Source organism: Canis lupus, chromosome 9 (genome assembly GCF_011100685.1).
Source record: "Canis lupus familiaris isolate Mischka breed German Shepherd chromosome 9, alternate assembly UU_Cfam_GSD_1.0, whole genome shotgun sequence".
NCBI classification, from domain to species: Eukaryota; Metazoa; Chordata; class Mammalia; order Carnivora; family Canidae; genus Canis; species Canis lupus.
The window spans coordinates 54848178-54871195 of NC_049230.1; the positions used below are offsets into that span (position 1 = coordinate 54848178).

At 46.7% G+C, this 23018-nt stretch overlaps 1 protein-coding gene across 7 annotated transcripts in view; it reads left to right on the top strand.

Moving 5' to 3' along the window:
* Positions 1-82: 82 nt before the first annotated feature.
* KYAT1 (kynurenine aminotransferase 1) overlaps positions 83-23018 on the top strand; it is a 36584-nt gene continuing 13648 nt past the window's right edge. For 2 of the 7 annotated variants that reach the window (XM_038549114.1, XM_038549115.1), the window contains exon 1: positions 87-238. Coding sequence is in view for 1 of the 7 variants with exons in the window: in XM_038549112.1 (XP_038405040.1) it covers positions 1854-1898; positions 2411-2555 (190 nt within the window). In the remaining 6 variants the exon portion in view is untranslated. Of the gene's footprint in view, positions 239-1836; positions 1899-2410; positions 2556-23018 lie in introns of those variants that run through there. The other 5 variants (XM_038549112.1, XM_038549117.1, XM_038549120.1 and 2 more) reach the window with 5 other exon arrangements.

Sequence of the window (23018 nt, forward strand, 5' to 3'; positions counted from 1 at the left end):
TCGCCATCTTTTTGGTGGGAACACTCTTTGCGTCTTCACACCCTCGGCTTCCAGGTGGCGCCATGTTGGTTTGGGGCGGAAGTAGCCTAGATCGGGCTCGGCCCTCTTAAGGGGACAGGGCCGGCTGTAACCTTCGGGGCGAGCTGGGGGACAAGCGGGGAAGCCCGCACGGCGAGAGTAAGTAGCCGGTGCCTGCGCGTTGCTGCCCCGAGGCCGGGTGCCGAGGCCGGAGGACCTGGTAAGCGGTTCCGCGCTCGTTTGTGCCGGAATACTCGCTGCGTTTGATGCTGCTGGTACCGCGGAGTGGCTGCGCCGAAATCTTAACCCAGCCTGGAGCCGCCCGCGGGGATAAATTGCGCGCGCTTGACACCGACCCGCACTCGGACGGTCCTCTCTGCAATCACATGCCGCACCCCCAGCCCCGCGATAGTGTCAGTGGAGAGGAAGAAATCCGAGGCAGCTCGGCCATTAGCGGGCAGAGCCGGGGCTGGAACCGATACCCTCTCCATGGAGCCCGAGCCCTCGCAGGTCCCACACTGACAGCAGTAACGGCAATCCCGTTGAGAAATAATCCATACCGTGGAACGCGGTGCAGCCACTAAAACGAAAAATGTTCCATATGCACTAACATGGAACCACTTCCAGGATACCTTAGTTGAAACAAGGAAGGGCCAAAGAGCTGCGATGATCGGCACTGCAGTTTGTGGAATAGAGCGTGTGTGAGAGTGCGTGTCTGCAGGTGTGCACACCTGCCGGGCTGGTAGGATGCACCAGTGGTTAACTGTGGTGGCCTCGGACAGGAGAGCTGGAGCCCTGAGGACCCAGGCCACGGGGGGGGGGGGATTGATTGATTGATTGATTGATTGATTGCTGGTGGAGATATAAAGGCTCGCCATCCATCAAGGCTTGAGCCAGTGCCTGGGTTCAGCCCTCCTGCTGGAAGGTCTGATTTTCCCCTGTCATGAGAGGAGGGAATAAGGCTCAGAGATTAGGGACTTTAGTAATGTCTCATGGCCAGGAAGGAGAGAAGCTGGAATTTGACCTCTGGAGGGTTTTACACTAATGACCAGGGTCTCCTTATCCCACTTCCCACTAGGAAGCTTTTTTGTTACCAGCCGTGTGACACCCACCATGGGGTCTGGCACACAGTCAGCATCCAGTAACTGTGTATTGTCTGTTTACTGATTGAACAGATAGAACAGATCAGAGGGAGACATATAGAATGAAGAGAGGAACCACTGGAGGCCAGAGCCCAGACTAGAGTTCAAGGCTTGCCCCTCTCCAGCCTCAAGACTGTGAACCTGGCACATCCCTCCCTGAGCTTCCCTGTCCTCACCAAAGAACTAGCAAGCAGGACCACAGCTGCCACTGGTGCTCCCATCTACTTTGTGTTTTACATGCAGATTAGCCCCCATTTTACAGATCAGTAAGTGAAGCATAGAGAAATTAAGGAAGTTGCCCAAAGGGGGTCCCCACAAGACCCGACTCCCCCACTAACTGAGAGGTTGCTGGGCTCTGGGGTCTCCCTCAGCTTCCAGAGATCATCAGCACTAATGCTTTGGGAGATCTACGGTCCTAGTTGAGCCTCCAGAGGCTGAGGATCTGGTGGAAAACAGGACAGACACACTGTTCCTGCTCTTGAAGTCTAGTGAGGGTGACAGACAACCCAGCAGTTAGCATCTGTGATGGGCAATTAGCATCTCTGATGAGCTCTGTGGTCCCTGGAAGCTCAGACCTTGGGAGCACAATGGCAGGAACATCTGGCTCAGCCCTGGTGGAGTCAGAGAGGGCTTCTCCAAGTAGGTGACTTTTCATCTGTGTCTGAAAAATGTGTAGGATATCTGGAAGGAGGAATGATGAGGCTGGAGACCCAAGCAGAGGTGTGCTCATCCCTGAAGGTAACCAACATGATAAGAGACCATGCATGTAAGAAATGTTCAGTCTGGCTTCTGCATGAATCACTTCTTCCCCCTGGAGAATGCCTTCCCATGCCAACATCTGTGGCTTTCCACCCTCCACTCCACACTTAACTTTTGTGTATCTCGGAAGAGTAGGACTTCCCGATTTTATAATCCAGGTGGGGGCGATAAAGAACACAGGAAAGTTAATAACAAGGAAGAACTTTACTGACACATTCACCTCTCACCTGGACACCCCCTTCCCCACCCCCACACCTGAATTCCTTCCCACTCCAGATTGGCAGCCAACTTGCTGTAGCAGGAACTCTGCCCTTATGAATAAAGGTGCTGGTACAGGAAGTTTCTGTCTATCCGGCTGTTTATGCTCACATGGGTTCTCAGATTGCCAAGTGTTGGGCATGACCTCTTTCCCTGATTCTGTAGCCAGCAGGCCAAAGTCACTCTAGCTACCTACTGTGGGAGAGGAATCACTGCCACTCCTGTCCCCACAGATGTGGGGCCACATCCCATGTGGCACTGCCAGCTCCTTGAAAAAATCAGCAAATGCTCATCCTACTTCCTCATTCCTGGACAGTGGTATAAGCTTTGGATTTGCAGCTGAGGTCTTTCTGTGCTTTTCTGGGACTCTGACTTTGGGTAAGTCATTTCCCTGCTCTGAACCTTAGTTTCTCCATCTGTAAAACTGACGTGACTCTCCTTAATATTCTTGCCGGGCATTAAATATATAAATTCATATATTCCCTCTCCCCCCATGTGTAAGACTGCCTTAAAGAGTGATATTTCGATTTTGGGACTGGATCCTGTGCCAGGAGGAATAAGGAGTGAGCTACCTACTTTGTGTCTCACTCAGGGTCTCTACCCACCACACCCCGTGGCCTGGAAACCAGAAGTCATTTCTTTCTCCTTTGCCAATTCCCAAGTCAAGGGAAACTGTGTGTAAGTCACTATGCTTCTTAGATCTCTCCAGACAAGATGTTGCCTCCCTTCGGGAGAACCATCGACTCAAGTTTTCACGAAACCTTTGTCTTATACAGACTCTCTGTTTTTAGATTGAAAAAAAAAGAGGAAAAAAAGAAAAACCAGGCAAGAGACTTTGTTGTCCTGCTTGGTTAGCTAAGTTTTGTGGAAAGGATTGGGTTTTTGTGTTGTTGTTTTGTTTTTGTTTTGGTGGTTTTTTTTTTTTTTTTTTTTTTAGATTAGTGTTTGTTTGAGAGTGAGCAACCACAGTAGAGGGAAGGAGCAGAGGGAGAGGGAAAAGCAGACTTCCCACTGAGCAGGCAGCTCAACACTGGGCTTGATCCCAGGGACCCTGAGATCATGACCTGAGCTGAAAGGCAGACGCTCAACCAACTGAGCCACCCAGGTGCCCCAAGTTAACAGCTTCTTAGTGACAGGTTCCTGTGGGCAGAGACCTGTACTGAATGCTTTCTGTGAATGACTGCATCATTGTTACACCTTTGTACAGAGTAGGAAGCTGAGCCTGACCTTGCAACATGGCACAACCAAGGTCCCATAGCTGGTTCAGAGTGAAGCTTGGGATCATTCTGTCCATGTCCATGCCTTCATTTTCTGGGCTGTTATGTAACTGGCTGGTCTTGCCTGGGCATGGTCCCCCTCCTGAGGCCGCTTCTCCAGAGGCACTATGGTTTGTGTTTTCTCAGTATTTGGAGGCCCCTGATATTTGAGCTCAGGAGATCCTAAATATCCTTCCAGACCGGATAGCTCTGTCTAATAAAGAACTGACTCGCCCCGAACACCAAGTGTACCCCTTTTGAGAAACACTAAAACCAACTCTCCATATTGCATAGAATTGGTTTAGGTGGCATGGGGCCAGGCTGCAAAGCCAAAATTCCCTTGCCTGCCCTTGCAAGCTGCCATGTGGATTAGAAGCCCAAAGGGGCATGGCTCCAGTCCCCAAGGGCTGCAGTCTGCAGCCAGGGGAGCTGATAGAGGCAGCAGCACCCACGTCCTGAAAGAGGGATGTTGGGGGAAAGACTTTGGACTATTGGAGCCAGGCAAACCAGGATTTGAATCGCAGCTCAGGCTCTCAGCTGAGTAAGCTTTGTTTTTTCTCCTCTGATCAAAATAGGGATGATAATTCCTTCTTAGTAGATTGTTTTGAAGATTAAGGAATTTAACATAGGGGTCAGATGTATAGTAGGTGCTCTGTGAGTTCAGAAGAAGGCCCAGGTGGACACAGAGGCAGAGCTGGGACTAGGGGGCATGCTAGGCAGGGGCACAGGTGTCTATCCAAAAGCAGGGGATCCCTGGGTGGCGCAGCGGTTTAGCGCCTGCCTTTGGCCCAGGGCGCGATCCTGGAGACCCGGGATCGAATCCCACGTCGGGCTCCCGGTGCATGGAGCCTGCTTCTCCCTCTGCCTGTGTCTCTGCCTCTCTCTCTCTCTCTCTCTGTGTGACTATCATAAATAAATAAAAATTAAAAAAAAAAAAACGAAAAAAACAAAAGCAAACGAGGGGTGCCTGCCTGGCTCCGGTGGTAGAGCATGCAACTCTTGTTGATCTCAGAGTATATTTAAGCCCTATGTTGGGCATGGAACCTACTTAAAATTAAAAATTAAAAAAATGGCACCTGGGTGGCTCAGTTGGTTAAGCCTTTGACTCTTGATTTTAGTTCAGCTCATGATCTCAGGGTCGTGGGATCGAGCCCCACACTGGGCTCTGCACTGGGCATGGAGCCTGCATGAGATTCTCTCTGTCCCTCTCCCTCTGCCATCCCCCCCCCACCCTTCTCTCCCTATCTCTAAAAAAAATAAAAAACAAAAGTAAGTGATTTGTATGTTCGGAAGAGGAGAGAATGTGTGGAAGCTGCAAAATGTACATTCAGGCCAACTCTAAAAGCTGCTTGGCAAGGTTAGTCCAATGGGAGGTGTAGCTGACATCAGCCTGCCAGGGGCTTGTCACTGAGGCATTTCCCTAGAGGTCATTCACCTGCTGGCCAAGAAGGTGGCCCAGTAGCTGCGGAGGCTAATGGAGGCGTGTGTTTTTGGGGAGGGCACTAATCACTGGCAGCTGGCCCCTGGCCTGGCAGTATGGAAGCCTGAGACCTTAGATGCCTGGGGAGCTACCCTGGAAGGTGTCCTCAAGGTCATCTGGTGCCTATCCACTCTCCCTCCAGGCGGCCTGGCTTCCGAGAGCTGCCACAGCACCCACAGTGCCCACACTGCAGTACTCTGGCTAATATTGGAGGAATAACAATAACAGTGATGATATTTGTGAAACACAGACTCTTTCTGGGCACCACACTAAGTGATTTTCATGTGTCATCTCATTGACTTCTCACGACAACTCTATGAGGTGGCTGCTATCATTATTCCGATTCAGAAATGGTTCTCAGAAAGCTTTAATAATTTGGGGTGCCTGGGTGGCTCAGTCCATTAAGTGTCTGCCTTCGTCTGGGGTCATGATCCCAGTCTGTTTGCCCCTCTCCCTCTGCCTCTCCCCTAGCTCATGCTTTCTTTTTCTTGCTCTCTTTTATTAAATAAAATAAAATCTTTTTTTAAAAAAGCTTTAATAAAAAAAAAGCTTTAATAATATGCTAAAAACTATACAGCTAGTAAATGGCTTCAGTCTAAGCCTGTTTGATCCTAAAGCCTCACAGCCCCCCCCCCAAAAAAAAGTATTGAAGTTTATAAGACTCCAACCCAATCCCAAAGGAAACCACTATTAATAACTTAGCAGTGTCCTTGGAGACAGCCTTATGTACAAACATATACATAATCAAGCAGTCCTTTGCACAGCAGAACGAGTTTCAGGCACCAAGGTTCAGTTAAATAACACTAGCCTCAACAACACTGTCCTAATTTCAGTTGTGATATTCTATTAACTATGAGTAATTTCATAAAGTACGAACTTTGCTACTCTGTAGTCCACAAATCCCTGTGGAAATAACAGATGTACTTTGTGGTCGGTGACTAATCATCACTTCTTTCAAAGCCTGTCAGTGATTGGTCACCGTGCATGCTATTCAGTTGACACACAGATACCAAAGCTTGGAGTTGTGTTGCCTCCTGCCTCCCAGTGATAAGCCCATGCGGCAGGCTACAAAAATGGATAACCAGGAGAGGGAATTGGTCAACAAAGACGAAAGTGCTGCAAAGACATGCAAAGCGATAAGGCTGAATGGGAAGTTTGCATTGAACCTAAGTGGAATGATGAAACAAAGAGTTGGCTGTGGGAAAGTTGACAGCCCAGTTGTTTGCTGTTCCAGAAACTTTAGATATGCAACCAGAGAAATTTAGTGAAGGTAGATTGACCAACACACAGAATGCACGCCTTTCTGACCAAAAGGATGAAGGCGTCCCAGAGGAAGGGATGCCAGCAAAAACATCACATCAAAGGAACACCCAGATCTACTTCACAACCTTGAAAGTACAAGGCATGAAATATTTGAAGTTGATGTAAACTCAGGAGCTGGTTAACTCATGAATGCTGAGAACAGATGCTTGTTCTATATCCTGTTATGCTACTAGAAACCAAGCACTGGTCACGCTCCTCTGGATAATTTACCCCCAGGTTTATTGAATTATAATTGACAAATAAAATTGTCATACATTCAAAGTGTACAACGTAATGAGGGGGTGCCTGAGTGGCTCGGTTGCTTAAGTGTCCAACTCTTGATTTCGGCTCAGCTCATGATCTCAGTGTCATTAGATCAAGCCCCACTTCAGATCTCTACACTGGGCCTGGAGCCTGCTTAAGATTCTCTCACCCTTTGCTCCTCCCACCCCCTCTCCCTCCTTCTGTAAAAAAAGGTTTTTTTTAAGTGCACAGCATGATGATTTGATATGTGTAGACATTGTGAAATGACTCTCACTATCAATTAACATCCATCACCTTAGAGAGCTGTGTGTGTGTGTGTGTGTGTGTGTGTGTGTGTGTATGAGAGAGAGAGAGAGAGAGAGAGAAGTTTAAGGTCTACTCTCCTAGCAAATTTAAATTCTGCAATACGGGCAACCCCAGTGGCTCAGCGGTTTAGCACTGCCTTCAGCCCGGGGTGTGATCCTGGAGACCAGGGATCGAGTCCCATGTCAGGCTCCCTGCGTGGAGCCTGCTTCTCCCTCTGCCTGTGTCTCTGCCTCTCTCTCTGTCTGTCATGAATGAATAAATAAAATCTTTTAAAAATAATAAAATAAATAAATAACTATTTTTAAAAATCCCACATATAAATGACGCCACACAACCTTTGTCTGGCTTATTTCAACTGGCATTACACCCTCCAGATTCATTCATGGTGTAGCAAATGGCAGGCTTTCCTTTTTTTTTTTTTTTTTTAAGGCTGAATAACATTCCATTGTATACGTAGGCAGACCATGTTTTCTTTAGTCATCCTTCCATCAATGAACCTATAGGATGTTTCCGTATCTTGACTATTGTGAATCATGCTGCAATGAACAGGGGAGTACAGATATCTCTTTGAAATAGTGATTTCATTTCCTTTGGGTATCTACCCCAAAGATCATCCCTGATATTTTTTTAAAGTAGGCTCTGTGCCCAATGTGAGGCTCAAATGCATGACCCCAAGATCAAGTCGCACATTCTACCGACTGAACCAGCTAGGCACCCCATTGATATATATAATTTTAAATATTTATATATTTATTTATTTGCGAGAGCACACACCTGTATGCACAAGTAGGGGAAGGGGCAAAGGCAAAGGGAGGAAGAATTTCAAGGAGACTCCCCCCACTAAATGCAGAACAGCCCCCACAGCCCTGAGATCAGAACCTGAGCCAAAATCAAGAGTCGGACATTTAGGGACACTTGGGTGGCTCAGTGTTTGAGTGTGTGCCTTTGGCTCAGGTCATGATCCTGGGGTTCTGGTATCAAGTCCCACATCAGGCTCCCCGTGGGGAGCCTGCTTCTCCCTCTGCCTATGTCTCTGCCTCTCTCTCTGTGTCTTTCATGAATAAATAAATAAATAAAATATGAAAAAAAAAAGAGTCAGACATTTAGCTGATTAAGCCACTTAGGCACCCCTCATTGACATATTTTTAAAAAGAAAGAAAACACATAATTCTTACTATTTTGTACTTATATTACATTAGTAATTCAGTAAATATTAAATGTATTGCTTTTAGTTTTACTATTTTTCTTTTTTTTTAAGATTTTATTTATTCATAAGAGACCTAGAGAGAGAGGCAGAGACAGAGGCAGAGGGAGAAGCAGGCTCTCTGCGGGGAGCCCGATGTGGAACTCGATCCCAGGACTGAGGCATCATGCCCTGAACCAAAGGCAGACACTCAACCACTGAGCCACCCAGACGTTCCAGTTTTACTATTTTTTAATTTCTCTGTACATTTAAAACAAACCATTAGAGAGTTTTTAATGTTCTCACAGCAACTTCCCAAGGTCACAGAACAATCATAATTTTTTCCACTAATTATTAAGTTCTCTTTGAATGATTTTGGCTTACATGGTTATTTTTTACAGCTCCTCACGATAATAAGGAAAGAAGACTGTCTGAATGTGTATGGATATATGCACACACCGTCACATACCTATTTGTCTCTCTGTAATTTAAAAAAGGCCACTAGGGTTATATTGTTCTTCAACCAGCTGTTTTTTTATTACTGTACATTTTACAAATTGAGATGAAATTTACATAACATACAGTCAACTATTCCAAAGAGCACAAGTCAGTGGCATTTAGGGCGTTCACGACATGGTACAACCTCCACCTCTAGTTTCAGAACTTTCTCATTATCTCAGAAAAACACCCTTCCCCATTAAATAATCAGTCCTCATTTCTCCCTCCCATCTCCTGGTAACTACTAACCTTCTGACTGTAAGGATTTGCCTATTATGGATATATCATATGAAAGGAACCATATACTACATGACCTCCTATGTCTGGCTTCTGTCACTCAGTGTAATGTTTTCAAAGCACAGCCGAGTGGGTTGGTACGTCCCTTATTCCTTTTTTTATTATTATTCATTTATTTATTCATGAGAGACACAGAGAGAAGGCAGAGACAAAGGCAGACGGAGAAGCAGGCTCCTTGCAGGGAGCCCAATGTGGGACTCAATCCCAGGACCCCGGGATCATGCCCTGAGCCGAAGGCAGACACCCAACCACAGAGCCACCCAGGCATCTCTATGTGCAAGTTTCTGTGTGCATGTGCATTTTCATTTCTTTTCATTGTATACCTAGGAGTGGAATTGCCAGGTTGTAAGGTTATTCTATGTTTGGACTTAGTAAAAATTAAAATTCATGCATCAAAGGAAATGATCAAGAATGTTGATCAAGGTCATTGATTCATTTCGAGTCAATTTTTGTGGATTGGGTGAACTAGAGGTCCCACTCCATTCTTTTGTATATGACTACCCAGCTGTCCAGCACATTTGTTGGAATTAAGTCATTTTGACATGTTTGTCAAAAATCAGTTGCCCAGGGGCAACTGGCTGGCTCAGTCAGAGGAGCATGCAACTCTTGACTCAGGGTCATGAGTTCAAACCACATGTTAGATGTGGAGATTACTTAAAAAAAAGAAAAAAAGACTTAAAAAAAATCAATTGAGGGCAGCCCCGGTGGTGCAGTGGTTTAACGCCGGCTGCACCTTGGGGTGTGATCCTGGGGACCTGGGATCGAGTCCCGTGTCGGGCTCCCTGCATGGAGCCTGCTTCTCCCTCTGCCTGTGTCTCTGCCTCTCTCTGTCTCTCTGTGTTTCTCATGAATAAATAAATTAAATCTTTAAAAAAAAATCAATTGACCATAGTTGTTTGGGTTTATTTCTAAGCTCTGTATTCTGTTCAAGCGGTCTGTGTGTCTATGCCAGTACCACACTATTTTGCTTGCTGCAGCTTTGTAGTAAGCTTTGATATCAACCTGCCTTTTTCATGTAATCTATACATCTTTCCATGTTACAATGCTAAGGGCAATCTTAATCTTACTCCCTTTAGTGGCTGCACCATTTCCCACTGTATGGATAACTCACAGTATATTGGACCAGCCCCCAAATGATGAACACTGGATTGTCTCCAGGTTTTTCTGTCTCACACACAATGCTGCATTGATCATCCAGATGTATACTTCTTTGTGTATATGTGTGAATGTTCCTGTAAGATAAATTCCTAGAGAGGAAATATTGAGTCAAAGAGTAATGTATGTTGTTATTGTGAAGTTGCCCCCTACAACTTATACCAATGAACACTCTAACTTGGTGTTTCCCAGATTGTGGATTATGACCTGTTAGTGCATGGTGGTATCAATTTAGTGAGTCTCAATTTTCTTATTCTCAACCTATCTAAGAGGCAGAGCATAGTATTTCATTTTAGTTTGCATTTTATTAATTATGAGTAAGATTCAGCATCTTTTCAAGTTTATTGACTACTTTCTGTTTTGTGAATTTGTATCTCTTGCCCACTTTTTTTTTTCTATTGAGATGCTGGTCTTTCATTATTGATTTATAAGAACTGTTTATATATTGAGGCTCATACTAAATTCAAATGGCCTCATTACTTGTCTCCTTCATTAGATTGTGTACTCCTTGAAGAAAAGGAAGGTATCCTATTCACCATTACATACCTGGTAGCTAGCATAGGGCATGGCGTGTAATAGAAGTTCAATAAATATTTGCTGAAGCAATGAAAGATAGGCATCTACTTTGTGGCAGGCACTGAGCCAAGTGGTAATGATAAAAAGATGAACAGAGGCAAGTCCTCATTCTGACTGAGCTCACTGTCTGGTGAGAGTGATAGACATTCATTCTCTCAACAAAAGTTTATGGAGCAGCTTACTCTCTGCCTGGTACATAATGTCTATTGGAAGAGCCAGCCTACTCACATGAGAAACATGCCAGGACTGTGACTCAGATGACCATGTCCTAGGGGAATCTGAGCTGATCGTCTCTCCTCCCTAGTCATCAGTATCTCTATCCATAATATGTGAGTGACTAGACCAAAATCCCTTATTTCCCATTGAGTATCCATCTATCTGTGCTTCTTTCTGGAAATACAAATCTGACCCAAGGGGCCACCATGTCACTGCTTGGAGCACCCCCCCTTGTCCCACAGTGGCAGTGAATACGGGCTCTGAGAAGTCAGAGTCCTGAGTTTAAATTCCAGCTCTGCTGCTTGCTAACTGTGGCTTCACATGTGTGACTTAGACTCTTGATGGAGCCTTTCTCGTAGGTTTTAAAGTGATGGAATCTATATAGTGCTGGCAGGCTGCCTGGCACAGAGAAAGTGTGAAGTAATTAAAAGTCCACTCTCATTACGCTTAGGACAGATCTTGGGGCTATAGGACAGTTGGCCAGGAAGGACCTGTGTCCTAGAAGTTGAGGGGTGATGCATGGCGAGTCGTAGGTGGGTATGGCTTGGGAAAGGTGGCCTGCAGAGCCCTCAGGTGCCTGTGAATGAAGTGTCTGTGGAGGTCCCTGGGTCAGCCCAGGCCGTGGGAGGACTCTAGACTGGAAGGCCAGCAGTCCTACCTCACCGTAGGCTCAGACCATCACACTCCCTGCTGTGGGCCTCCTCTGTGAAGTGAAGCCACAGTCCCTCCTTGAGGCATAAAGGTTGCCCTCTGCCCAAAAGTGTGGAGTCCCAGGGCCAGCTAGCCGAAAGTCTAGACAGAGCTGGTTTGGCGCGCTCCCTGCTGGCAGCTTCCAGAACAACAAGCCCCCAAGCCCCCTCCTTGAGGGCACCACCTTGGCACCTGCTGGTGTTTCTGGGGGACAGCAACCCACAGGGCCCCCTGCCCTTCCTACCCTTGGCTCAGACCTCCCAGTAGCTTCTTCCTCTGCTTCAGATTTATGGAAACTGCTCCCACTACACCCGCATGCTCACAGATACAGAGATGTGTGCATACTCAATGCAACTGCTCATATTTATACATGAAGTCATAACCACAGACAATTTACCTATGTTCAAGGCCACATTATGATTTTTATGAATTCCTTTCTCCATTAAAAAAGTCAAAGTTATATATATTTGGGGGGGCGGTCAGAGGGAGACAGAGAGAATCTTAAGCAGGCTCCATGTTCAATGCAGAGCCCAACACAGGGCTGGATCTCATGACCCTGAGATCATGACCTGAGCTGGAATCAAGTCAGATACCTAACTGACTGAGCCACACAGGCACCCCAGTAGAAATTATATTTTACAACTATGTGGTATAAAGAATGATTATCATCCAGGCTGGATTCATTATTATACATTCATCATTATTACATTCCTCCCCTTTTTTTCTTATTTTATTTTATTTTTTTTAAAGATTTATTTATTTATTTATTCATGATAGAGAGAGAGAGAGAGAGAGAGAGAGAGGCAGAGACACAGGAGGAGGGAGAAGCAGGCTCCATGCACCGGGAGCCCGATGTGGGATTCGATCCCAGGACTCCAGGATCGCGCCCTGGGCCAAAGACAGGCGCTAAACCGCTGAGCCACCCAGGGATCCCCTTATTTATTTTTAAATTTAAAAAAAATATTTTATTTATTTATCCGTGAGAGACACATGGAAAGAGGTAGAAATATAGGCAGAGGGAAAAGCAGACTCCTGTCAGGGAGCCCCATGCAGGACTAGATTCCAGGACTCCAGGATCATGATCCGAGCCAAAGGCAGACATTCAACCACTGAGCCACCCAGGTGCCCTTTTTTTCTTATTTTAAAATAAGTTACAATTAAAATATTTTATGGGCTCCTCAAAGAATTGTGGGTCCTCAGAATCAACCATGGCAACTGAGGAGGCCTCATAGAGAAGTCAGCCCTGCCAGCAAACGGGAGTGAATCCACACACATCTAGCCCCTACGTGTCATATTATAGTGATTCAAAGAGTGCCTACTCTGTTATGAACATCTATCATTACTGGGCACCTTTTTTAAAAAAATACTTTAGGGCAGCCCGGGTGGCTCAGCGGTTTGGCACCTGCCTTTGGCCCAGAGTGTGATCCTGGAGACCCTGGATCGAGTCCCACATCAGGCTCCCTGCATGGAGCCTGCTTCTCCCTCTGCCTGTGTCTCTGCCTCTCTATGTGTGTCTCTCTCATGAATAAATAAATAAAATCTTTATTTAAAAATATTTATTTATTCATGAGAGGCACAGAGAGAGAGGCAGAGATAGAGGCAGAGGGAGAAGCAGGCTCCCTACGGGAAGCCCAACACAGGACTCGATCCCAGGATCATGACCTGAGCCAAAGGTAGACACTCAACGACTGAGCCACCCAAGTGCCCCTACTGGGCACCTTTTATGTGTCAGGCATTAAGGAATGTATTTTCCAAGAATCATCAGGGGTTTTTTAATAGTTTTTTTTATTTATTTAAGTAATCTCTACATTCCATATGGGACTCAAACTCACAACCCCAAGATCAAGAGTTACACACCCTTCTGATTGAGCCAGCCAGGAGCCCCTGAATTATCTTATTTTTATTTATTTTATCCATAGGGAAACTGGTACTTAGAGAGGTGAATGAGCCAAGGTGCCTTGGCTCACACAGCCAAGATCTGAGTGATACCAAAGTCTGATATAATCCTCTCCCCGGGGGGTTATTCAGGGCCCAGTTCTGGGCAGGCACAGAGTTTGGCAGCAGTAGAGCAGACATGCCCCACAGGTGGCAGTGTGATGCTCATTCCCATACCCCAAGACTCGCCCCAGGCACAGACACCGCCCCCCCCCCAACCACCACCTGGGAAGTTTCCTGCCATGAGAGCCAGCTCCTGGTTTCCAGCTCTAACTCCGAGGCAGTGGGACTGGTTAAGTACATCCTCACCAGTGTGGGGTCTCTGTGGAGCCAGGGGGGTGCCCAGGCCACCTTACCCCAAGGAACCAACCTTTTCCCAGAGCAGGCAGTGCCCAGAGAGGGGGAAGAGCTGAGGTTGTAGCAGAGGAGAGGGGAGGCCACGAGCTGGATCTTTCCCCTCTCGAGTGTGACCTTCTGCCTGTGCTGGGCACTGGGTGATACAGACCCTCTTTCAACCTGCAGGAGCTCAATATGAGTGTTAGTTGTTATTTTATCATTATTACCAGTGTCTTTGCCTGTTAATGGAGGTAAGAAAGCGCCTGCTTACCAGGGCTGTTTAAAGGGACCGATGACATATGGTCCTTAGCACAGTGCCTGGTACAAAGTAAGCCCTCAGGAGATTAGAGCTGATTGCTGATTTCATTATTATTATTCCCACCACTGTGATCCAGTGAGATGATAAAAGTATAATTTTTTTTTAATTTTTATTTATTTATGGTAGTCACAGAGAGAGAGAGGCAGAGACACAGGCAGAGGGAGAAGCAGGCTCCATGCACCGGGAGCCTGATGTGGGATTCAATCCCGGGTCTCCGGGATCGCGCCCTGGGCCAAAGGCAGGCACCAAACCGCTGCGCCACCCAGGGATCCCTAAAAGTATAATTTAAGGCAGAGAACGTACAGTCACTTTAGGAGAAAGGACAGAATTCATAGACATGGAATGATGTGGGTGAGGGTGTCGGAAAGAGGATCAGCCTGCTGGACATGTGTAGATTTTGGTCAGGAGGGGGCAGGTGAGAGTCCATCTGGAGGAGTCAGCAGGATACCAAACTCCGAACAGAGGCAGCCATCCCTGCATTCGGCCAATCCAAGGGGACCAATCATCCCCATTTGTCCAGGATGGTCCCAGTCCTGAGACACCCCTCACTCTTGGGCAGACAGGACAGTTGGCCCCCCTAGAATATGCAACAGGCATACAGTAGGTACCTACTGTGACCAGCGCTGGACTCAGACCTGGCCATGGGCTTCATGTCCCCTGGCCGAGTGAGGCTGGAGCACACTGACACCTTCCCCCATGTGACACACATGGAATGTCCCTCCATGGATAATAATCATGTTCCCCTTTGTTGCTCAAAGCTCTGGTTCTTAGCTATAGCAACGAGGGAGTACTTCCTGCAGGGGTTCCCCTGGGAAGTGACTCATTTCTGAGAAATTAGAGAGTAAACTCTGGCCAGACTGACTCCTCAGCTCCTGGCATCTCGCAGTTCTCTTCCACTCCTGGGTCTTTGCACCGTCCTCTCCGCCAGGCACACCTTTCCTGCTTTGGGACTCAGCTCGATGCCACATCCTCCAAGAGCCCTCCCAAACTGCCAGGTACCTGGGCAGGTGCCAAGAGCGCCTTCTAGTGTCCCACTGCATTAATTTCCAGGAGCTGCTGGGACAAAGTACCCCAAGCTGGATGGTTTTACACAACAGAAAGTTTTTCATCACAGTTCCAATGACTCAATGTCCAAAAGCAAGATGTCAGCAGGGTCATGCTTTCTCTGAAGGTTATAGAGGTGAATATGTCCCATGCTTTCCTCTTAGTTTGTAGTGTTTCCAACCAGCCATGGGGTTCCATGGCTTGTAGATCCTACCCTAAACTCCACCTCTGTCTTCACGTGGACTTTTGCCTGTGTGTCTGTGACTCTTCTCCCTTCTTCTTCTTCTTTTTTTTTTTAAGATTTTATTTATTTATGCATGAGAGACATAGAGAGAGAGGCAGAGACACAGGCAGAAGGAGAAGCAGGCTCCATGCAGGGAGCCCAACACAGGACTCGATCCTGAGTCTCCAGTATCAGGCCCTGGGCTGAAGGCAGCGCTAAACTGCTGAGCCATCGGGGCTGCCCCTCTTCTCCCTTCTAAGGACACCAGTCATATTGGATTAAAATCCATTCTATTCCAGCATGACCTCACCCTACATTGATTACCTCTACAAAAATCCTATTTCCATTCATAGGTACTAGGGGTCAGGACTTCAACATACACTATTGGAGGGCACAGTTCAAACCAACACATGCCTTTGTACTTGTCAGGGAATATTTGCTGGATGAATGAAGGAGAGATTGCTTGGGGATATCTCTTCTTCCCTCTGCCCCCTCAGGGACTGACTGGTGTGGTAGGGCCCTGTCAGGCTTGGTCCCTATTGTAATCTCAACCCTAGGCCAGGGCTTGGCCCAAGAAGATACTCTGGAGAGGTGATTGAAGAATGTAAGGAGGAAGTGCCCCCACCTTTGGACAGATGGCTGATGGCCAGTGCTCTGAAATGCTTTGGAACACCCTGGGGGAAGAGGCTCGGCTGGGTTGGGGTTTAGGAAGGATTAGCTGGGTAGCTGCCCTGGTCAGGCTGAGCTTTTCTTTCTTTCTTTCTTTCTTTCTTTCTTTCTTTCTTTCTTTCTTTCTTTCTTTCTTTCTTTCTATCTGTCTTTATTTAAGACTTTTTATTTATTTATTTGACAGAGAGAAAGAACATAAGCAGGGGGAGGGGCAGAGGGAGAGGGAGAAGCAGGCTCCCTGCTCAGCAGGGAGCCCGACTCAGGGCAAATAAATTCCCAGGACCCAGGGATCATAACCTGAGCCAAAGGCAGATTCTTAATCGACTGAGCCACCCAGGTGCCCCTAAACTTACTTCTTCTAAGCAGGTGCAAGCAACTATCTACTTCATGGAATCTTCTAGAGTGGGCAAGCCTAACTATTGTGTTAGAAATTATTTTCCTATTTCTCCTATAATGAAATTGGAGCATTATAGTGATAGTTATGAAATTATGTGAACAGGTAAAGTTACATTGGACATTTGGTTTCCAGTCCCGTGAGCAAGGAGCTTGGAAGTCATCCTTCTACTTCACAAGCAGAACACTGAACAAACCAAAAAATCAACACCTCTTCTTCGATCCATTTGAGAAGTGAAGTCAAGGGGCAAACAGTTGCCCCCAAATTTAGGGAGACAAACCATCAGAGGAGCTGTGACAGAAACTATATCTTGCAAAGCCCAGAGTATTTACTCTGGCCCCGTACAGAAAAAGTTTGCTGATGCTGCTCTAGAAGAAGAGTGGATATAAAGATACAACTAATAGGTAGACAGAACTGGCAAGTGTGGCTGGGGAATAGCAATGAAAAGGGACAGTGGCAGGACAGGACCTGGGACAGGTGGCCTCACATCTGATTTAACAGCGCCTTCTAGTACATGATAAAGACTTTGGATTCTATTCCTAGCACAAAGATTTAGGAAGAGAAAAGCAGCCTTGGGAATCCAGGAGCTGACCTGGCACCTACAGATAGGACTTGTGTTGTGTTGAACATGAACAACTGCACAGAACATCATTATCTGACAAGGCCACACTGTGACCATAACAAATCCACACATGGAGAAAACACTCTGTAATCACGTCTGAACACAGATGAACATGAACATTGTCGAAGCCACAGGAAACCCAGCGCCCCCCTCTCCTGGCACACATGGGTGGCTGCTCCTCCACCAGTTATAGCCAGCCTCACTCAGGCCTGCTTCCTATCCATAAGATTACTGTGGGGGCACCTGGGTGGCTCAGTCCGTTTAGCGTCCAACTCTTGATTTTGGGTCAGGTCATGATCTCAGGGTCCTGAGATCAAGCCCTGCCTTTGGGTTCTGCGCTCAGAGGGGAGTCTGCTTGTCCCTCTCCCGCAGCGCCTCCCCCCACTATCGAGTGTGCACATGCTCTCCCTTGCATAAATTAATAAATAAAATCTTAAAAAAAAATGATTGGGGCACCAGGGTGGCTCAGTGGTTGAGCATCTGCTTTTGGCTCAGGTCGTTATCCCAGGGTCCTGGGATCAAGTCCCGTATCAGCCCCCCACACACACACCGGGGAGCCTGCTTCTTCCTCTGCCTGGGTCTCTGCCTCTCTCTCTCTGTGTCTCATGAATAAATAAATAAAATCTTAAAAACAAAAAAAGAAACAAGGGATGCCTGGGTGGCTCTATGGTTTGGCGCCTGCCTTTGGCCCAGGGCCTGATCCTGGCGTCGCAGGATCGAGTCTCGTGTCGGGTTCCCCACAAGGAGCCTGCTTCTCCCTCTGCCTATGTCTCAGCCTCTCTCTCCTCTCTCTCTCTCTCTCTGTGTCTCTCATGAATAAATAAATTAAAACTTAAAAAAAAAATCTTAAAAAAAAAAAAGAAAACTAACAAGTCCTAAGTAGTCAAGCTTCCAGGGGATGGGGGCAGAGTCCCAGGGAGGCTGGGGACACCATTACCTGGGGATCCTGGGGTGGCTAGTTCAAAACCAAGCAGCCTCTTTCTCTCTCACTCCCGCCAGGGCAGAGGTGGGGTTTCTCCACACGCTACCCCTAGGGTGTGCATTCTCTCTATATTTATCTCTTGATCTCTCCATCTCTGGCTCAGAGATGGAGAGATCCATCCACATCCTCAGGTCAGAGAGGTCCAGTTCAGCTCGTTCTTCCCTCTCCTGTAACCCTGCTCGCTCAATCAGTTACCAAACTTTCCAGACTTTCCTAAGAGATTGATAAGGAATAAGCGCCTTAGTGGGTTTTTCTTGAGTGCTTGCCCCACAGAGGAGCCACCATTTAGAACCGGTTTTTTTCGAATCACAGTCCCAGTGCATCTGGTAGCCTCCTTTGCCTCTCAGCTTACTGTTTTGACAAAGTCGGACCTACAGAAGAGGTGAAAGAACTGTGCAGTGGCCACATGTCTGCCTAGCACCCAGATTCAGCTCTCCCTCACGTTGCACCACATTTGCCAACGCCTCTCTCTGCCCTGCCCTTGTATGTGAATGTCTTTGCTGAATCTTTTTTTTTAATTTTTTAATTTAATTTTATTTATTTATGATAGCCACACAGTGAGAGAGAGAGAGGCAGAGACATAAGCAGAGGGAGAAGCAGGCTCCATGCACCGGGAGCCCGACGTGGGATTCGATCCCGGGTCTCCAGGATCGTGCCCTGGGCCAAAGGCAGGCGCCAAACCGCTGCGCCACCCAGGGATCCCTGCTGAATCTTTTGAAAGCAAGTTGCAGACATCCTGACCCTTCACTCCTAAATACTTCATGTGCCTCCGAAGAATGGCATCCCCCCACATAAACACCCCTCATTATCACCCCCAAGGAAATTGGCCAGTGATTCAATCATGCCATCTCATGTACCGATTTCTCCAGCTGTGCCACAAATGTCTTTTGGGAACTTTCCCTGTTCTTGTCACCAATCCAGGATCCAGTTAAGGGTCACATGTTGCATTTGCTTACTGAGTCTCTTTGACAGCCCCATCCTCCCCAGGGCCCCCAAACCCTCACCTCTTTTTCTGTGTTCTGACCCCCTTGGAGAAGAGAGGGAAGGAAGGAAGGCTGGAAGGAAAAGTCTCAGACTGCAGTGCAATTCTCAGAAAATTTCAGCAAAACCAATGGGAGTCCTTGGGAGTGCCCTGTCTTTCATACACTGGCTAGAGGAGCCAGGGAATCTCATTGAATCACTGCCTTAGTGTTAAAGACCTGGGATGGATTTCTCAGCACAACTGTCTCCTCAATCAGGCTCCTGCCACTCAGAGAGACACATTATTGTGGCCACCACAAGGGTACTGCCTTAAAAAAAAAAAGTGGCGATTTTTATTTTATTTTACTTTATTTTTATTTTTTTAAGTTTATTTATTTATTATTCTTTTTTCTTTTTAAAGATTTTATTTATTTATTCATGAGAAACACAGAGAGAGAGAGAGAGAGAGAGAGGCAGAGACACAGGCAGAGGGAGAAGCAGGCTCCATGCAGGGAGCCCAATACAGGACTCAACCCAGGGACTCCAGGATCACACCCTGGGCCGAAGGCAGGCCCTAAACCGCTGAGCCACCCAGGCGTCCCATTTTTTAAGTCATCTCTATACACAGCGTGGAGCTCAAACTTACGACCCAGAAATCAAAAGAGTCGCATGCCCCACTCACTGAGCCAGCCAGGCACCCCTAAATCTTGGTGATTTTTTTTTTTAATTTTATTTATTTATTCATGAGAGACACACAGAGAGAGAGGCAGAGACACAGGCAGAGGGAGAAGCAGGCTTCATGCAGGGAGCCTGATGTGGGACTTGATCCAGGGTCTCCAGGATCATGCCCTGGGCTTAAGGCGGCGCTAAACCGCTGAGCCACCAGAGCTGCCCTTGGTGATTTTTTTTTTAAGATTTTTATTTATTTATTCATGAGAGACACACACAGAGAGAGAGGCACAGACACAGGCAGAGGGAGAAGCAGGCTCCATTTGGGGAGCCTGACGTGGGACTCGATACCCGGTCTCCAGAATCACACCCTGGGCTGAAGGCGGCACTACCGCTGAGCCACCTGGGCTGCCCAACCTTGGTGATTTTTTTTTTTTTTAAGATTTTATTTATTTATTCATGAGAGACAGAGAGAGAGAGAAAGAGAGAGAGAGAGAGGCAGAGGGAGAAGCAGGCTCCATGCAGGGAGCCCGACATGGGACCCGATCCCGGGTCTCCAGGATCACATCTTGGACAGAAGGCCGTGCCAAACAGCTGAGCCACCGGGGCTGCCCAACCTTGGTGATTTTTAAAAACCATTTTGAGACAGAATTATACGCACATACCGTATAATTGAACCATTTCAAGTGTACTGTTCACTGGATTTTAGTATGGCCACACCACAATCTAACTCTTTTTTGAAGATTTTAGGGATCCCTGGGTGGTGCAGCGGTTTGGCGCCTGCCTTTGGCCCAGGGCGCAATCCTGGAGACCTGGGATCGAATCCCACGTCGGGCTCCCGGTGCATGGAGCCTGCTTCTCCCTCTGCCTGTGTCTCTGCCTCTCTCTCTCTCTCTCTCTCTCACTGTGTGCCTATCATAAATAAATAAATAACTAATTAAAAAAATAAAGATTTTATTTATTTATTTGACGGAGAGAGGAGCAAGCAAGCACAAGCAGGGGAGCAATAGGAGAGGGAGCAGCAGGCAATAGGAGAGGGAGAAGCAGGCTCCCCTTGAGCAGGAAGCCCGGCATGAGACTTGATCCCAGAACCCCAGGATCATGACCTGAGCTGAAGGCAGATGCTTAACTGACTGAGCCACCCAGGTACCCCCCACCACAGTCTAACTTTAGAACATTTTCATTATGCCAAAAAAATATCCAGTAACTCTGTCTCTAGAGCTTTGCCTGTTTCATATAAATGGAATCATGTAGTGCTTGGCCTCATGTGGTTGGCTTCTTTTAGCAAAATGTTGTCAGGGGGGATCCCTGGGTGGCGCAGTGGTTTGGCGCCTGCCTTTGGCCCAGGGCGCGATCCTGGAGACCCGGGATCGAATCCCACGTCGGGCTCCCGGTGCATGGAGACTGCTTCTCCCCCTGCCTGTGTCTCTGCCTCTCTCTCTCTCTCTCTCTCTCTCTCTCTCGATCTTTCTGTGACTATCATAAATAAATAAAACGCATTAAAAAAAAAAACAGCATGAGGAATCTGGGCTGGTTAAGTTAAAAAAAAAATGTTGTCAGGGTGGTTCATCCATGTTACGGCAGGTGTTAGAAACTCATTCCCTTTTATTGCCAAATGACATTCCATCACATGGATTTACCACATTTTGTTGATCAATTGATGTCATCAACCAGCAAGGCTTTAGGTTGCTTCCACTTTAGGCTATTATGAATAATGCTGTAGGATCCCTGGGTGGCTCAGTGGTTTAGAGCCTGCCTTCTGCTCAAGGGTGTGACCCTGGAGTCCCTGGGTCGAGTCCTGTATCGGGCTCCCTGCATGGAGCCTGCTTCTCCCTCTGCCTGTGTCTCTGCCTCTCTCTGTGTCTCTCATGAATAAATAAATAAAATCTTAAAAAAATAATAATGCTCCTGTAAATGCACGTACAACTCTTTGTATGGACACATGTTTTTCTTTCTCTGGGGCACATACCTAGGAGGGGAGTTGCTGAGTCATATATTACATGTTTAACATTTGGAAGACCTGCCAGACTGTTGCAGAATAGTTGTGCCATTTTACCTTCCCAGAAGCAATGTCCCAGGATTCCAGTTTCTCAATGTCCCTGAAGCATCTTTAAATGTTTGTAATTCTCTGATTTTTGTATTTGTTTTGTTCGTTTTTTCCTGGTGCCCAAGTGTATTTAGTGTACCCTCTGGCAGTTGGGCCAAAGAAAGAGAAAGATGGCATTTGGGGGAGGGGTGGCAATGCAATTTATTTTTGGCATTTTGATCTTAAATGCAGCCACCTTGCTGAACTTTTTTGTTAGTTTTACTAGTTTGTGTATTTGTTTGAACTGCCCCTCCCACCCACTCAAGCTTTCTCCCCCTACCCAAATAAATAAAATCTTTAAAAAAATAAAACTAAAGGGAATTTGTTTTGCCATATAAGTTTCTAGTTGATAAACTTTATATATCCTTGAAGCACTTGTAATTATCCCTGGTATTTCTTTTTTTTTTAATTTTTTATTTATTTATGATAGTCACAGAGAGAGAAAGAGAGAGAGGCAGAGACACAGGCAGAGGGAGAAGCAGGCTCCATGCACCGGGAGCCCGACGTGGGATTCAATCCCGGGTCTCCAGGATCGTGCCCTGGGCCAAAGGCAGGCGCCAAACCGCTGCGCCACCCAGGGATCCCTATCCCTGGTATTTCTTGTAGCCATCCGAAATGCACTTGTTGCCATTTGCCCAATGACTAAGGATGTTGAGCATCTTTTCATATGCCTGTCAGTCATTTATATATCTCCTTTGGAGAAATTCAGATTTATGATTCACAAATATTTACTCCCATACTTTAGTCTTTTTTTAAGCATTTATTCATTTACTTGAGAGAGAGAGAGAGCAAGTGCAAGTGAGAGAGAGAGAGCACAAGTGGAGCCAGGGTCAGAAAGGGACAGAGGAAGAGGGAGAAGCAGATTCCCCATTGAGCAGGGAGCCCTACACGGGGCTCGATCCCAGGACCCCAGGATCATGACCTGAGCCCAAAGCAGAGGCTTATCTGGCTGAGCCTCCCAGGCACCCCCCTCCTTTTATCTTTTCATTTTCTTGGCAGTATCCTTTGAGGCACAAAAGTTTTTGATGTTGGTGAAGTCTGCTGTATCTGCTTTTTCCTTTTGTTGCTTATGCCTTTGGTGTTGTATCTAAGAAATTGTCTTCTAATGCAAGATCACAAAGATATACTCTTGTTTTCTTCTGGGAGTTTTATAGTTTTAGCTCTTGTATTTAGGTCCATGATCCACTTTGAGTGAGTTTTGTATATGGTATAAGGTAGGGGTCCAAAATCATTCTTCTGCCTGTGGATATCTTTTTTTTTTTTTAAGATTTTATTTATTTATTCATGAGAGACAGAAAGAGAGAGAGAGAGGCAGAGACATAAGCAGAGGGACCATTCAGGGACCCCGATGCGGGATTCGATCCTGGGACTCCAGGATC